At 34.9% G+C, this 16,429-nt stretch overlaps 1 protein-coding gene across 2 annotated transcripts; it reads right to left on the reverse strand.

Annotated features, from left to right (window-relative positions):
- Positions 1 to 2,037: 2,037 nt before the first annotated feature.
- LOC120086046 (TOM1-like protein 3) lies at positions 2,038 to 12,478 on the reverse strand. Of its 2 annotated transcripts, XM_039042463.1 has the most exons (11): positions 12,327 to 12,478; positions 12,143 to 12,248; positions 11,543 to 11,694; positions 9,278 to 9,356; positions 8,879 to 8,977; positions 8,606 to 8,719; positions 5,989 to 6,137; positions 3,935 to 4,016; positions 3,503 to 3,588; positions 3,094 to 3,285; positions 2,038 to 2,872 (listed from the first exon to the last, which is right to left on the reverse strand). In XM_039042463.1, the coding sequence occupies exons 3-11, from the start codon at positions 11,650 to 11,652 to the stop codon at positions 2,269 to 2,271; spliced, it is 1,515 nt and encodes a 504-aa protein (XP_038898391.1). In that variant the 5' UTR covers positions 11,653 to 11,694; positions 12,143 to 12,248; positions 12,327 to 12,478; the 3' UTR covers positions 2,038 to 2,268. The 2 variants fall into 2 exon arrangements, with proteins under 2 accessions (XP_038898391.1, XP_038898392.1); XM_039042464.1 differs by lacking the exons at positions 8,606 to 8,719; positions 8,879 to 8,977; positions 9,278 to 9,356; ... (1 more) ...; positions 12,143 to 12,248; positions 12,327 to 12,478 and adding an exon at positions 7,448 to 8,424.
- Positions 12,479 to 16,429: the final 3,951 nt, after the last annotated feature.

Genomic DNA, 16,429 nt, shown 5'->3' on the forward strand with positions numbered 1-16,429 from the left:
TAACAGTTGCATGAGTATCATCATATGTGTTTTGGGAACAGTTGTGCTTTCTTTAAAAACCCACTTCCTTTTTGTCAAACTACAGTGATGACGGTTTTTTTAATGAAAAAAACCGTTAACTACAGCAGGAATAAGTAAAAAATAATTAGAAATTAAAAGAAAAAAATTAAGAAACACAAAAATTTACGTGAAAACAACCTCAAAACTTGAGAAAAACCAGTCACAAAAAAANAAAAAAAAAAATCACTATGTGAAAAAATGTTATAATCATACAATTCTCTCTTCGATCCAAATTATTAGAGTACTCTCGCAAAGTTTTTATATCACTCACACTCTTTAATCTCACTCTCAAACTAAACAATACAAAAAGGAAATAACGAGAGTCAATACACCCAAACTTAGCTGTGACAATTAGAAACTAAATAGCAGCAGGCCAGCCACCCCCTAAGGCTGCCAGCCCCACCAGCGCTCCTCAGCACGCCTCAGCCCATCAAGCCCTGCTTACTCACGCCCACATCCTGCATCCATGTCCATTTCTAGTGCCTAATTGTTTGTTTTTTTAGCATTTTGGGTGTTGGTGAGCATTTTTGAATCCCAATTAAGATTTTCTTGATATTTTAACCCTAAAATGAATACTTTCGGATTAAAAACTGATTTTTGGACCATTTTGAGTAATGTGAGGAAAATTGATTTAAAGAGCAAAATAGTACTTTGAACCCACTGCTTTCTTAAACCTCACTAACGTGGAACAACCACTTTTCTAATATTTTTGTCATAATCCAACCATTTCTTTCATGGACATGTTTGAAATTTTAAAATTTTCTAATGAATTGCTCTCATCTTTCTTCTCAATCCTTTGCTAATGGGCACTTCGACTTCATCGTTCGAAGTCTCGCCTCTGCTTGGCCGCCGGACTGCGGTAGTATTTCCATCAGCACCACCATATTTCTTTGCTTCTTTCACTATGTTCGCCAGAAACTTAAACTACACCAAAGCAAGAAATGTTTTCATATTAATTTTTCTAATTGGGCAGAAATATTTTTAGGTTTTTCAAATGGGTATCAAGCAAATAAGTACTAACCATATCATCACTCTGAGAATTTTCTACCGAAATTGCCACGCAAAAGAAAATGGTTTATGGATCTATGGTTCTGGAGTTTTAATCGGGCGACGATAGTAATTTGGAGGAGAGAGAAGATGAGGGGAAGAGAAAAAAGACCGAAAGAGAAACGGGAAAATGAGAAATAAACCAAAATTAAAATAAAATTTTAGCTAAAAAATGTCACCTCTACTATGTCATATCACTTTTCCGTTCGTCTACTAATGGTCAAACAAGTTCAAGAACGATTAACTCCACTTTTCAAATATCAAAAATCAAAAGTGTATTTTGTCCTTATTTAGAATTTCTTAAATCTAGAGGACTTAATTGTTCGATTGAAATAGAGGGATTAACTTGACACTAATCTCAACCAAAAGTATAATTATCCTAAATTTTATTAGGTAAGCTATTGACACACAAAGTAATTCCAAAAAAATGTGTTGACAAAAGAAGTTAGCTCCTTTCATCATCGCCAACAAATCCACAACATCAATTTCCCATAACTTGCGTCATACCAACAGTTTGTTTCAATTTCCTTTATTTTCTAAATATATCTCCAACCAACCTCGACCAATTTTCACCACTTATGTTTGGGAAGCCTGAAGAAATTTAACCAAAATTAAAAGACTGACGAAAGATTTCTAAACTAAATGATCAAAATTGAAATCTAAAACTAAAACTAAAACTTTAGTGACTAATTTATTCTAGAATCTAAATTAGATATTTAGAAAGTAAAACTAACGCCCACAAGAGGGGTCATCAACAGTGTCAAAACAAGGGAAAAAATTACCTCGATCTCTAAAGAGAAAATTATGTCAATTGTCATTGAGCTTAAGCTCATTTGGGTGAATTTGACACAATAGTTGAGAAACTATCAAATATAAAAATATATCAAACGTATTTTTTAAACTTGACCAACTTACAACAGAATAGTTATATAGGGATATAATCACCATACGATAAATTAAAATATATATATATAATAGCCAAATATGTGCAATAAACTGCTGGACTCATAAACAATCAAGAAACAGCATACATACACAACCCAAACACCGGCTTCCTATTCCAAAATAGAATTTGGTAATTGATAATTCTCCAATCCTGATGGGCTAAAAAAACTTTATAATCTGTACGAACACCATATAATTTCGTATTTACTCAAATGTTCACAAAGATCGGTTCGGCTTTGACGACCCAGACGACCGAGTTTTGGCAAAGTCAATCAGATCCTTAAATAGCACATCTTCTTGCTTTTCCTGTTTGGTTGGAGTTGGTGGACTGAGAGAGAGGCTCTGGGTATGTCCAACTAAGCTATCATACGACGAACCTGACCCACGACCATCTTGTTGGTCAAAATATTGCTGTCTCTGATCATTTTTTGATGGCGGGGGTGGAAGAAAGGAGGAGCTTTGGGACTGTGAGCCCCATGGTGCTGGAGGCAGCGGATCAGCAGACCTGCTCGTGGGAGTTGGTTCATCATACACAGTTTGTCCAGTGGAGAGTGGTTGTGACGGGATAGAGCGTTCGACATGGGAAAGGGGTGAAGAAGATGGCGGGGTTGAAGTAGGAACTATAAAAGGCGGACGTGAGGTTTCCAAGGCTGCTTCTGATTTGTAGGCATCACCACTGAGGTAATCAACCATGCTGCTACCTGCAACAACAGGCTTCTTCGATGACGGTGGAGGAGGTAGGAGAGGGCTGACACGAGTCACTTCAGTATTACCATTGGCTGATTTTCTACTCAGTCCTTGGGAATTATCTCTAGATGATCTACAACAAATTACGATGCATCTTCATTGAACTTAACATAAAAATCTAAAATGGGAAGAAAGTTAGGCATTTAGAAATATATGGTCTTGACCTTACAGTAACATACAATGATCATCTAGCTCCCAACAAGAATTAACCATTCAAGCCCAATCAAACTATCAGAAATACAGTAAGTACTCACAAAGACATGGAAATCATTTCGTAGAGAATTTTGTAAGTACCTCCGAGCTAACTGAGCAAAATCATCGTCCGATTCATCGTCTTCATGACTAAGATTTATAATTGGAAGAGCAGATGATTCAGCTCCTGTTACTTCCCTAGTAGCAGTTCCACTTGCTATATCATCATGCTGTTTGAGAACTCGCTGAAGACTATCATTCAAAGCCAATCCCTGACATAAAAGTTCTTCATCTCTGGTGGAGTGAAAACAATAATCAGCATACAGAGGGTGAATTATGTAAGTAAAACATCTAAATTTTTCTAGGGAGACGGGGGCGTTGGGCAGGTTTGCCTCTACCCTGACAGCTAGGCCAGTCTTTTGGGCCATTGCCGTATTTTTTAATATGTATCTCAGCTAATAAAACTAGAATGAAACAAATAAAAAAGGCTGGGGGTCCAGAGAATTCTTACCCTGTACTATTTACAAGCAGCATGACGCGCTTTTGATAAGATCGGCATTGGTCAACCAGATCAACAATCACTTCTTGCTTCACGCCCTATCATTGTATTCAGTCATTAGAACCCAGAAATGGAACCGAAGTTTTTGTTTTCTCAAGTTTTAGCGGAACACTTGAAAATTTTTAATGAAGCCTATAGAATTACTACCCTTGTTATTTTTTTTTTTAAAAAAAAAAATCAACTGATTGCTGTTTAACTACTTTTTTTCAACAAGTTCTGTGCCTATTTTACTTCAAGCAAACACAACAAGAGTGAAGTAGATAAGTTTTTATTACTATAAAACCTACTGTATCTTGAAAGAAATTTCGTACTATATCAATTGGCTTAATTTTAGACAACATTTATACTACAAAATTCCGTCGATAGAAGAGGTAGAAAAGCTACCTCTGGATTTTTAGGGTCCAATGCACCAAGCATCTCCAATAGAACATCTGCAAGTCCATGTGCATTTCGTATCTCTGGCAAGCTGTTATGATAGAATTGTTATTTGGAACCAATCCGTTGCCCATTAAAAAGGACCACATGCCATAATATGTTGTGCAATTGGGAAAAGTGGTTACAAAATTGATTGTTATCATTATTCATTATTTAATATCTCGAAGCAAAACTAAAAACAAGGTTAGCATGATTTAGTTCAAAGAAGACAGTGGAAACTAATTGTAGGAATATAACATATCAAAACAACTAGAGCACCGGCCAATATTATCCTCGGTGGTTCTATTTAAAAGCAAGCAACTTTTCCATGAACATCTAGATTGAAACATGAACAACCAATGTCATTGCACATCATCGGTAAATTGATGTCACAGTTCACATAAAGTTAAGATCACCACCAGAACTGCAAAAAATTATGGGGCAACACCACACCAATCAATGTTGAAGGGTGTTCAGTCATGTGGGCCCAATGTAGTAAAAGCTTTTGGTTTATCAGCCATTCATCTTTACTATAATCTTAAGGGGCTGTTTGGGAGCTGGAATATAATCAGGATTACTAAGAATCAGAAAAGTGTTATGCATGAGGAATCAAGGGTGGAATAGGAATGGAATCGTGAAATGTGAAAACGGTGAGAAAGAGGGTTGGGTTGAAAACTGTCGGAATGGAATGAGTTTAATATTACAAATTGGGCCCAAAATGCTCAATCCAAACATGGGTTTTGGATTATATTACAATACAAACTCATTCCACTACTGGTACCCAAACAGCCCCTAAATGGTTCAATTATTTGATTTATCAAACCAATTGCGTACATCATAAACTTAGTTTGATAGATAGACTTCAGAATATTTCCCAGGAGTTAGAATAACCATGTTTTGTGTATTATGTATATAACGTTTAATATAAGTTTCAATTTTAAACTAACATATACCAAATATGTATGATTAAATATATGATCAAGAACTTAATCAATTATTATTAAATATATGATCAAGAACTTAACATAGATGAATAAATAGCCAAATATTCCTATCAAATGTTGTAGGGTCAGGCGGGTTGCCCGTGAGATTAGTCGAGGTGCACATCAGCTGGCTCGGATACTCACGGATATTAAAAAAAAAACCAAATATTCCCGTAAATGAAAATATAACATTAACTAACTCCAAAATCACTAAGTATTAAAAATATGTGAGTAGTAATGGAATGTTTTTCTATAGGCTTCCTTCTTCAAGCACGGGCAGTGCTCCCACTTCCCCAGAGAATAAATTCTTAGGCCAGCAATTTGTAACAAGGTTAAAAAGCTCACGTCGCCACCAACCCACCCATTTGTAATGCAGTAAAATGTAAATTAACTTTTTATTCACTTTCGACCTGCCAAATTCTCATTCTGAGATTTCATTAACTTTCTCCATGTCTCTTCGTATTCTGTGATCCTTTTCTTTCTTTTGTCCCCTTTCATGTGTTTTCGGTCTTCAGACTTCAGTCATGACCCAGGCTGCATCCCCTCTCCACCCTTCTATAAATCTTAATTTTGGCTTGGCATGTACTTTGCTGTCTGGACTTCAACGAGAGGTAATTGACAATCTAGGCACGCCAGAACAATCCTCCAATTTCTTCATTATTTTTTCTTCCATTTTTCTTCTTTCTATGAAGTTAATTTGATTTGGATGGTTCTGATTCAGTTCAATTAATATGATTAAGATATAAAATGTATGTTGACTCATTTACGATTCAAAGGCATGATTAGAATCGTTTGGCCAGCATTTTGATCAACCTCGTAAAATACAACCTGTGTGCCATACGAGTTTAATAACATTAAGAATAACTAGTTTCTAGGAGAAACATACACAGGACCATGGAAGACCACTAACAGAATAACAATTTTAACAAAATTCAAACAATCCAATAGTAGCCCAAAATTAGATATGCAGATGATTTACGGGGTGGATCGGCAATTGAATGTCACAAGCAAACACAGAAGAAGAAGATAAGAAAAAAGTACCTCAGGCCAGAAGCATCAGATTCAAGAGAGGCATGAATCACAGCATCCTCATAAGTTGCAGCAGGTTGATTAACGATGGGCTGGGTTTGAGGTGGAGTAAAAAATGGAACACTATTCTCTTCTCGCGGTGGAAATTCAACTCCAGCATTCTGTGAAAGGCCAGATAACTACTAAGAATGAAAGGACTCGAATATGTACATGGAAAAAAGGGAAAAAGAAATCAAATTAAGATTTCATCAATACATACACAAAGGAAGAGACCAGTTTTTAAAAAATAAGAAAAACTTAAAGGAACTGAGGGATAATCTTTTACCAATAACCACTCTTCCACGTTGGAGGGTGTTGCGAGATAGAAAAGGGGTTTTCTTTGAGAATAAACATATATGAAAGGAAAGATGGGAATTCTCTCACAACCGAAACCAAATAAATAAATAACAAAAAAATTCATCCCTATTAGTAATAATTAAAGAGTTGGGATCCTCGAAAACACATACCTATGCACACACCCTACATCAAAAGTGTATATTTACACAATACAAATTCGGTGGTTTCAATACTACTTTCTTTTAGTTTCCAAAATTAGTCTAAAATGATGTCAAGATTTGATTAGACGAACAAAATAGTTACCAAACTAACCCTAAATATATTGAAATTTGGATGACATAAACCAAAAATTCTAGTTGGATTATTTGAAATTCTCTCTCCCCACCTCCCTAGCTCGAGTTTTCTTTTATTCTTAACTTCCCGTGGACTGGATCTACAAGCAGCACTCAGTGGTTGTGGTGCAAAAGAACACTTGAACCATCGAGATGGACAGTGCTTTTAGAGAAAGCAGAGCTAAATCTTTCAAATAGAAAAACGTAACTTTTAGTCCCTATCACTTCCATGGGCTGCACTCTTCTGGCATGCTTTTCCTGTTCTCCTTCAACCAAGATTTCGTCAGAGAACTCCAAAGTGATGATTATGTGGTTCAATTTTTTTTTAAAAAAAAGGAAAAAACCCTTCCAACAGGGAAGAGGCAACCACTGAGCTTATTAAATTGGATCACTCTCGTAGGAAATCATTCATTATGATCCCTGTAAGTAAGAATCTTTCAGGTTGCTTCTCTTTTCTCTCTTCTCATTAAAGATAACCCATGTGCCTCCCCACCATGATGATGAGCCTTAATGTAAAAGAGTAGCCCACCAAACACTGGCCTCCTTCCCCCAACTAAGAAAAAACTAGCTCCTGTCAAAGATCTTGAAGCCCTCCAACCTCTCATTTTTGGATGTCTTCTAGGAGCAACCCATTTTTGTCAATAGAAGATTTTTCAATGACTGGTATAGAATCCTCCCCACGACTCCACCACCAAGATTGGTCCCTATTGTTCCATTAGCCCCTTTCAAGTTGATAAAGACCTTCTCAAATGCGAATGTTAAGACCTAGCAAGGATCCTCTATTTACAAGATAAAAGTTTTACCCTAGTGTTTGAAAGAGGAGATCCTTTGAAGTGCGCAAGAGCATTGTCGGTTAGAGATGTGCCTGTCCCTCGATGGAACTCAGGCTCCTTCATTGCTTTCACTAATGCTTGTGGTGGCTTCATTGAGTGCGCTCCCAAAGCCTCTCCCATCTATAAGATCACAGAGGAGAAAAGAAAAAGCCTCTCTCCTCTCTCCTCTCTTAGTTCATTTAAACCTTGGTTTAAATGAACTTCATTGGCTTCATCCGCTCCTAACAAAAGAAAAAGGGGCAAAGAAAGAAAAACCCGGGCATTATAGAGCTACTAAACCTTCACTCTTCCATGAATAATGATAAATGCCTAGTCTCCTTTTCAAACAATAGGAATCTCATGGTTCCTAATGAGAATTCCCAACTGGTATGCATGATGTTTTTTTAAACTAGGAAAGAAATAGCTAGCTAAAATCTTCAATTCTCAAAGACGATCCATCTCCAGTTATCCTCTAAGAACCAAACTACCTCTTATTAGTAGAAGACTCAACCAATCCACTTGGAGCTTCAAAAGCACAAGATGAGCTACTCTTTAACTCTTTTTGGCTCCTCAGGTGATATACATACTCTTTGGAAGGACTTTCTTCTCTTTCCACAGAGCAGATGCTATTGAAGGTTTCTTCGCTTCAATCATAAATTTCTCATTTGTTGATGGCTATTCTTTTGGATCTTCGGCATATGTGCTTGAACCCTCTTGAGCTTCTTAGCACCAGAACTTGAGAATTGAAGGAGAAAATTAGAGATAGAAGAAGCACCATAAAGCTCAATTGATCAGGTTTGTGGGTGATAGATAAAGAACTGCTTACTTATATCATGGTAATATCAAAGTGAAGGAATTTAAATATAGAAGCCCTGCAGCACCATAATACCTTACACATGCAATAAACCTGTATTTATATTTAATACCATCTGGAAGAACATACAATTTAAGAGTTTCAACACAACAATTCAAAATGTAAACCAATGAAAACGATGCGATATGCAAGGACAGAGAGGGGGGGGGGGGGGATATCTCCTGTTTAAGGATATGAGAACTCCAAAAGAACTTTCAAAGCAAGAGGTGGTCACTAAACAAGTAAACATAGTTTCAGGCTTGAGAAATAATGAATAAAGGGAAAAGATTAATCACCTTTAGTTCATTATAAGCAGCATAGCACTGTGGATACCTTCCCCTTGGTCCCCCAAATGCTTCTTGCCATGTATCTATCAGGATTAGAATTTTCTCCCTCACAGTCAAGTCTGGCTGCAAAATTTACATATTGAAAGAAAACATCACCATGCTAGATGAGGTTGCAAAGGAGAAAAAACAAAAGCAGAGCGAGCAATGAACTAACAAAATAGAACTACAGAAACAAGTCCTTCGTTTAATAGTCATAAATTAAAGATTAATACAGAAAGTCACCTTCTTCTTCACTATTTTAACCATGTCATGCAGGATGTCACGCTCAATAATCTGCTGAAACACGTTCTCACCACAATTTTTGCTTAGAGTCTCCAAAGCCTAGATGATTAATATTTGAAAGAAGGCACACTGAGCTTTTCATATTGATTATGGTAAGAAACTCTCAAATGATTCACCAAGTAACAGATTATACATGGGCTGACCAAAACATAGCAGAGTTGTCAAGAAAATTCGAATATTCACACATTCACAAAGAAAACTTTATTAAAAATGCAAGTATAATAAACAATGACTTCAGAATTAATGAATTGATTAGTCCCATGGTCTGGTCAAGTTAAACCATGCAAGAGTATGATACTCGATAAAAGTTCTGATTTGACAAGGGAAAGAGAAATTTACAACAAGAGCCAAAATCTGAATTTTGGGACTTTTGTTTGTTAACCGCTTCTTGAGAATCTTCAATGCCTCCTTTGCTTGCCTGTCATTGCCAATTTGAAACGATGACCAAAGTTCAAAACCAATGCAATTAATAATAGTAAAGGTTATTTATTTTAATATGAAAGTAACATGGAAAAGAAATTATGGAAGTAATAAGAGGCTCAAACCATTAACAATAGAACATTAAAAAAATAAAAATAAAAAATAAAAAAAATAAACCAGTATGACTAAAATCGGAAATGGTCTCCAGTGTAGACAATACCATTGCCATTATGTAAAGGATAACGGTAGTAAAAGATTTAATCAACGAGCATGTGTGCTAGCCGTTGATTAAATTCTTTCTAAAAACTAGATCAAAGAAGTTTTCAAGCAACTTGTTGTGACATGGTTTGTTTTTTTAATAAAAAAACAACTTTCATTGAGATAAAATAAAAGAATACACAAGTGACACAAAAAAAAAGAAAAAGGAAAAAAACAGAATAGGAGATGCCAAAAAGGCAAAAGGATAACAAACTACACTATCTAGAAAGAGAAAGGGACTCTAGTTCAAAAGAACGAAAAATCCTTGGTAATAGAGACTTAACGGGAGGCACTGAACCTAGGCAGAGCCAGGCCTCCACCATAATGCGTTTCATCTTTTTTTATTTTAATATATACATAAATATACACACACTGACACACATATGACAATGAGTGTTTATTATATATATACATGTGACAATAAGTGTTTAGGCAAGCTCCTACGCCCCTTGACCATTCTCGTGAGATAACTATCTCATTTTACGGGAGTGTTTGGGGTAAGGAGATGAGATGAGATGAGTTGAGATATGAACTCAACTCCTTGTTTGAAAGGTCAACTTCGTATGTCACCGACATTTTATACCATATCCACCAACAATGCACTCAGCCCTCATCACCACTAATGCCTCATTGCTCAACTTCAGGCGACCACCTCCAACAGCCAACTCCGACAACCACCGTCTACGGCCAACTCTGGCAACATCCAACCATCACTGTTGACGGCCAACTCCGACAACTTTCAACAGCGGCCACGCTACCAATTCCAACGACCATTATTTTAAATTATTACTACTACAAATTTGAGCTTTGTTAACACATGAGTTTTTTGTTTTGTTGATGCTCGTGACATAAAACCATCAATAAAATCTTAATTTAAAACTTAAAAATAACTATTATTTAAAAACACATATAAAACATCAATAAATTTTATATTTTAAGTTGATGCAAAAAATTGTCAATAAAAAGACCTTTGTTGACACAAAAGTACGTAAGTTCCATCAAAATATTGAATTCCCAGCTTTTTTATTATTTCATAGTATTTTATTTGTTCTTTATAGTAATTTAACATTAATAAAATCACTTTTATCAGGTAAGAAATCAAACAAACTTGTATGGAAAAACACTTTTGAGAAAAAATTATCAGACACATGAGTGTTTTTATTTTTAAAAGTTTTTATCAAAAGTGTTTAAATAAAAATGACTTAAATAGAAACATGACGGGCACAAATTTGTAAAATGATGGCTTAAATTAAAAAGAAAAAAAATTGCATGATTCAAAAGTAAATCCTATACCTCATTTCCCAAAACTCCCAATAATACATGTGTGCTTAAAAAACAATAAAATAAAGTGCAATCTATAGTTTATTAAAAAAAAATATGTGTAAGAATTATTGAATAAAAAAGTTTCCAAACAAAGATTATCATCATAAAAACATATTATTTATGTAAATGAAAACTGCACCAGTAAATACTTCTGGCATAAGAACTCAACATCCCAAACACCTAAAACACAAACATATGAACTCAACTCAAAGCGCCAAACAACCCCTACTATAGATTTGTCTTTGTCCTTTTACTATTCTCGTGGGATAACAACCTTGTTCTTCTAGAGGTTTATCTCAAAGGCAAAAACAATGATAGGAGGTATCAAAATAGTAAATGTAAAACTAGAATTTATATAACTAAACTGTAAATGGTTCTCATGCAATGTAGACTGTAGCATTGAGAAGAGGAAACTTCTAGAACCGAATTTAATCATATACATAGAGCAATAAAGTTATAATTCCTCCAAATTTGTTACAAAATGATAGAGACAATACCCACTCCAAACTTGTTACATATATTCGGAGCAACAAAGTTATACTTCCCCGCAGTCTAAATATAACAAAATTAACCTGAAGAGGAAAAAATATAAAAACAAATTACCCTGGATCCATGTTAATAATATCACATAGCTCAATGTTTATGGCCCAGTCAGGACCAATCAGCATATCACTGGTTGCCCTCTCTGCGCAGGCTGCTGCATTACTGGCCATTCTTCTAATACCTCAGCTGAGCCCTCTTCTAATGTCAACTTCCTGAATATACATACAACTCATCATAATCTCGTTCCTTCAATTAAGTTATAAACGCAGACAAAACTATGTCAAGATTGACTGATGTATTGCAGATTTGAATGGTTGTTTTCTTTTTCTTTTCATATAATTGATACGTCGAGCCTCGACACAGTTGACTTTCTAATGTATAAACAGGGAGAAATTTGGCATTCGAGCAACAATCATGGAAACGAACAACAAACTATATTTTCGTTTCACCACAAAAGACCATGGAAACACATTCTAGATAAGCCCTAATGAAATCCAGCAAGTATTAAAAGCACGAAATCCTCTCCCAAGCCCAGGGACATAAGAAATTAGCGGCCAAATTGACAACAAAAAGTCGAATCATCAATAGAGCACACTTTCGGCAACAAACGATTCAATATCAATCAACTCAAAATTTTAGAAATGAAAATTGAATTCTAACCCGTGGGTCTCCAAGCTAGAACAAAAAATCGCCTCGTCGCTGAATCAAATGGAGAATCGAAACTTTCTTGAGCCTCAATTCGGATCGGTGAATACAAATTCGCAACCTAAAATCGAGGTAACATAATGATTAGAGAAAAGGGTAAGAGAGAAACTAAAATTTGGAGATTGAAGAGGAAGCTTACGGGTCAAAATCGGAGGAGAAATTGAGAACCAACTAATGGATAGTGATGGGTTTTATATGAGAAGAAAAATGGAAGCAGAGAGGTTGAACTTGGGGCGGGGGAAATGGATTTTTCGGTGTTCCTTACTTTTTCTATTTTCTCCCAGGGACTATTTCTTTTCATTAAAATTTTTTGTTTTTTAAAGGGAAAAAGAAGTTTAAATCTTGCTTTGCTCCCTTTAATTTGAATAATATTCTATTTTAGTTCCTAAATTTTTAAAAATATTCTTAAAGTTTTTAAACTTTAAGTATTATTTTATTTTGGTTCTTAAACTTATAAAAGTATCATTTTAATCCTTTAATTTTTAAAAAGTATTTATTTTGGTCTTTGATATATTAAGATTTTATTAACTTCTTTAACAAAATGTCGAGGTGACTTATATTTTTTAATGACTATGCCACCAAATAAGTTAACTACGTCAAAAAATCTAGAATTTCAATTTTGAATATGATGGCAAAGAGAATTTAAAAAATATTTTTAGTTCAAAATTTTGGTGGTTCAATGTTTTGGTGTGTTATTGTTGCCATTTTGCTTCACCTTCGTCCAGTCATCCAAAAATATAAGCTTTCTCACATTTTTTGTTGAAAAGTTAACATAATTTTAATAGTAGGCACCAAAATAAACATTTTTAAAAAGTTTAGGAACTAAAATGAACGTTTTTAAAAGTTGATGGACCACAATAGAACAAGATTCAAAATTTAAGGACAAAAATATGATTTAAACCTAAAAAAATTTAATGTTCATTTGGTTTTTAATTTTTTGTTTTTGAAAAATTAAGATGTATTATATAAAAATTGAGAAGAAAATTAAAGAATACTAAAAAAAAGTTGTATAAATATGATATATTAATAAATAATGAAGTAATAAAAATTAACTAGAATAAATAATTAACCGATTGTAAATAATCAATAATGATCATATATTTATAATGAATGATGAAATTAAAATCAATCTCAATAAATAATTGTGGAAAAATAAATAATCAATTATTATTATTGAAAGATAAATTTTTGTATTAACGAAATTTAATTAATCCTAATTCTCCTAATTAAATATATTTAAGATGTTTTAGCTAATTGATATTTAATTTCTGTAAATAAGTAATTACATTCATTTGATAAATTTTTATTATAAAAATAAATTAAGTAAATATTTTAATAAATTATTATTGAATTATTAAAACAGATAATTACATTATTGTTGTTAAGTTAATATTAATTAATTAATTAACTATATTCAAAATGATTATATATAAAATGATAAATAGAATAAGAGGGGGAAAAAAGATAAAACTCAAAGTTTTGAAAGGGAAAAGGAATCCTTGTATGGGAAAAGAGGATACATAGGAATAGTTTATTATGAGAAAGTGTTAAAACTATTAAGCAATCATGAATTTTGCATGTCTGTGTCAATTTTCATCTAGAAAATCTTTCAACCAGGCGACCCCTATAGGACTATATTTAAGATTTGTTGAAAGCGTAGGGATTAAAATTGGACAATTGAAATTATAGATAATAAATTTGAACAAACTCTAAAGTGTAGGACTAAAATAGTATTTAACCTCATGATCATTGAGAGATATTGTGTAATAAAATCCTAGAGAAAAGGTAGAGAATGTAGAGGGTTGGAGGTTAGGATTTTGTGTAATAAAATCCCTTCTCCAAATATATTTTTTTTTCGAATAGGTGATATTATTATACAACAACAATGGGGATCCCACATCCCGGGATCAAGGCATCAAAGCATCAAAGCACAAGCAAAGACAGGGTAACAAAACCCAAAACAAAGCCTACAAGATAAGATCAGAACAAAACCAACACAAAAAAACAAACTCGCTGACCACCAAAGAGAAAGCCAGAGAAAAGAAACCAAAATCCCACAAACAAGGGACAACAGCAAAACAAAGAACAATGGAAAGTACAACAAAAAAAATATCCGTAAACACAGTATATAAGACCAAGAAGATCAACCCGTCAGGAAGAAGCACGAGCACGAACCGTAGAGACATAAGGTGAACACGGGTTGACACCGACCTCGGCCTACTTCCATGTAGTCGTCGATTACGTTCTTGCCAAATGTAGTATATGGAAAGCACACCAGAATACATGGAATAACTTACTACGCACCCCCTTACCCGACCCCACTCGACACAACCAACTCAACTTCACATCTCAACCTGCCACCCGATGCGACGAGCCTAACTAAACGCAAACACAACAGACCACCTCTCTCCCAAACCACACTCCAAAAAATAAATGAAACTCGCGACTCCACACCTCCCCCACACAGAAGGCACCCCCCCTCCCCCTCTTGTTGGGGTTGATGCCCTAAAGGTCTCGTGTCCTGTAGTTTGTAAACAGTTTTGTACGAACGCTTGTGTTGTTTATATATGATATTTACTTCACATCTTGTATTTTTTTGCTCAGTTACTTATTTTATTTGTTTTTACCACAAACCAATAAACATTAAAATCTCTGGTTATCTTGTATGTGACACAAGTTATGTATGTGGTGACATACAAGTGGATTCATGTCTTGAGTGATAACCAAAAATGGTCTTGTAGTATATGGATATTAGGAGGGAAACCTTATCCTGGTAACGCTACGGATTGCGGCCCCTTTGTGGAATGGTCACAAAGTGTTGTGATTGTCACAGATGGTCTGATCCTGATCATTCGGTGTTGGGGACCATGCGAGCGAGGGCATCCTATTACAAAGAGTTTGTATAAGACCTGACCACGAAGTGTGTAACGTCTCGTTTATATAACACCATTTCATGACAGAGACTTCACTTCACTAGGATAACCATAGGTAATATGACCTCAATTCTGAGTGAGTTGGGAACTCTTGCCATTGAGGGTGGTCCTTTTGATTTGTATGGTGCGAGTGGCCAGGTCTCTGATTCAAACCTTACCATTTTGAAGATTCGTTTGATTTTGGAGCTGGGAACTCAGTTACACAAGATGGAATTTACTTTTCCCGGGGTAGGGGTAAGTAGATAGATAGCTTCCTTAAGGGCTGATTCCAGAGCTAGAACGATGTGTCACACACCTTCTCTTGACCCGGAGAAGTGTTCACACATAGTTGGACTATGTTGTATTGTTCATTAGAGGAACCCCAAGTGGTACTTAAGGAGTGAGATGTAACTACAGAGGCATAACGGTAAATTTGGCTCAGCTGTTACTTTACAAACATCTATGAAGGTCATCGTACTCATGATTGGTATTATCCGATGGACATAGAAATTATATATCTGTGGTAAGAAGAGTTCAGCTGTTGGTCTTTAGTGGAATGTCTGACAGTTAACGGAATGGGTAATCTCGTTGGCTAAAGAGTTTAGTCAGCTATTCACGGACCGTTGGAGCTTCGAGCCACAGGTCCATTAGGTCCCCTAGTAGCTTGGATAAAGTCAAGAAACTAGTATTTTGGGTTAATTTGAATTGTTTCAAATTGACAAGGATGAAGTTCTCGATTATATATGATATAATTGGCTGAATGTATGAAATACAGTTATTTTGGAAGAAATTAGATATAAAATATGATTTATATCAAGTAGAGGAGAAAAATACTATAGTAGATATGTGATATCAAAACTATAGGGATAAAAATATAATATGATTATATTAATTAATTAATTAATTGGTTTTAATTAATGATAATTATGCCAAAATTCAACGTTCAGACGTGGGTTAGTGGGTAGCGTCGATTATTGTAACCGTTAGTTAAAATGAAAATTGTTTTCATTTTTTGCATTGTCTGTCATTCGCCCAAAAGATTTCGAGAGCGCGCGTTGGTGAACATTCTAAGTGATTGCTTAAAGGAAAATCGAGAGACTATATTGATAGCTCTTCTCCGCCTAAACGATCATCCTTCGCGCGCTAACGATCACACACTGTCGCCTACACGCTCGGATAGCTTCTCTAAACGATCGTTATAGTATGCCGATTTTTACTAAAAAGATCGTGTACCTTTTCCTAAACGATCGTTCCAGTAAATCCTATTACGATCGTGTAGTTCCTCCTAAAATGATAAGCATTTCTTGCTATGCCGATAGCGTTTTATTCC

This window comes from Benincasa hispida, chromosome 9, assembly GCF_009727055.1.
Source record: "Benincasa hispida cultivar B227 chromosome 9, ASM972705v1, whole genome shotgun sequence".
Classification (NCBI taxonomy): domain Eukaryota; kingdom Viridiplantae; phylum Streptophyta; class Magnoliopsida; order Cucurbitales; family Cucurbitaceae; genus Benincasa; species Benincasa hispida.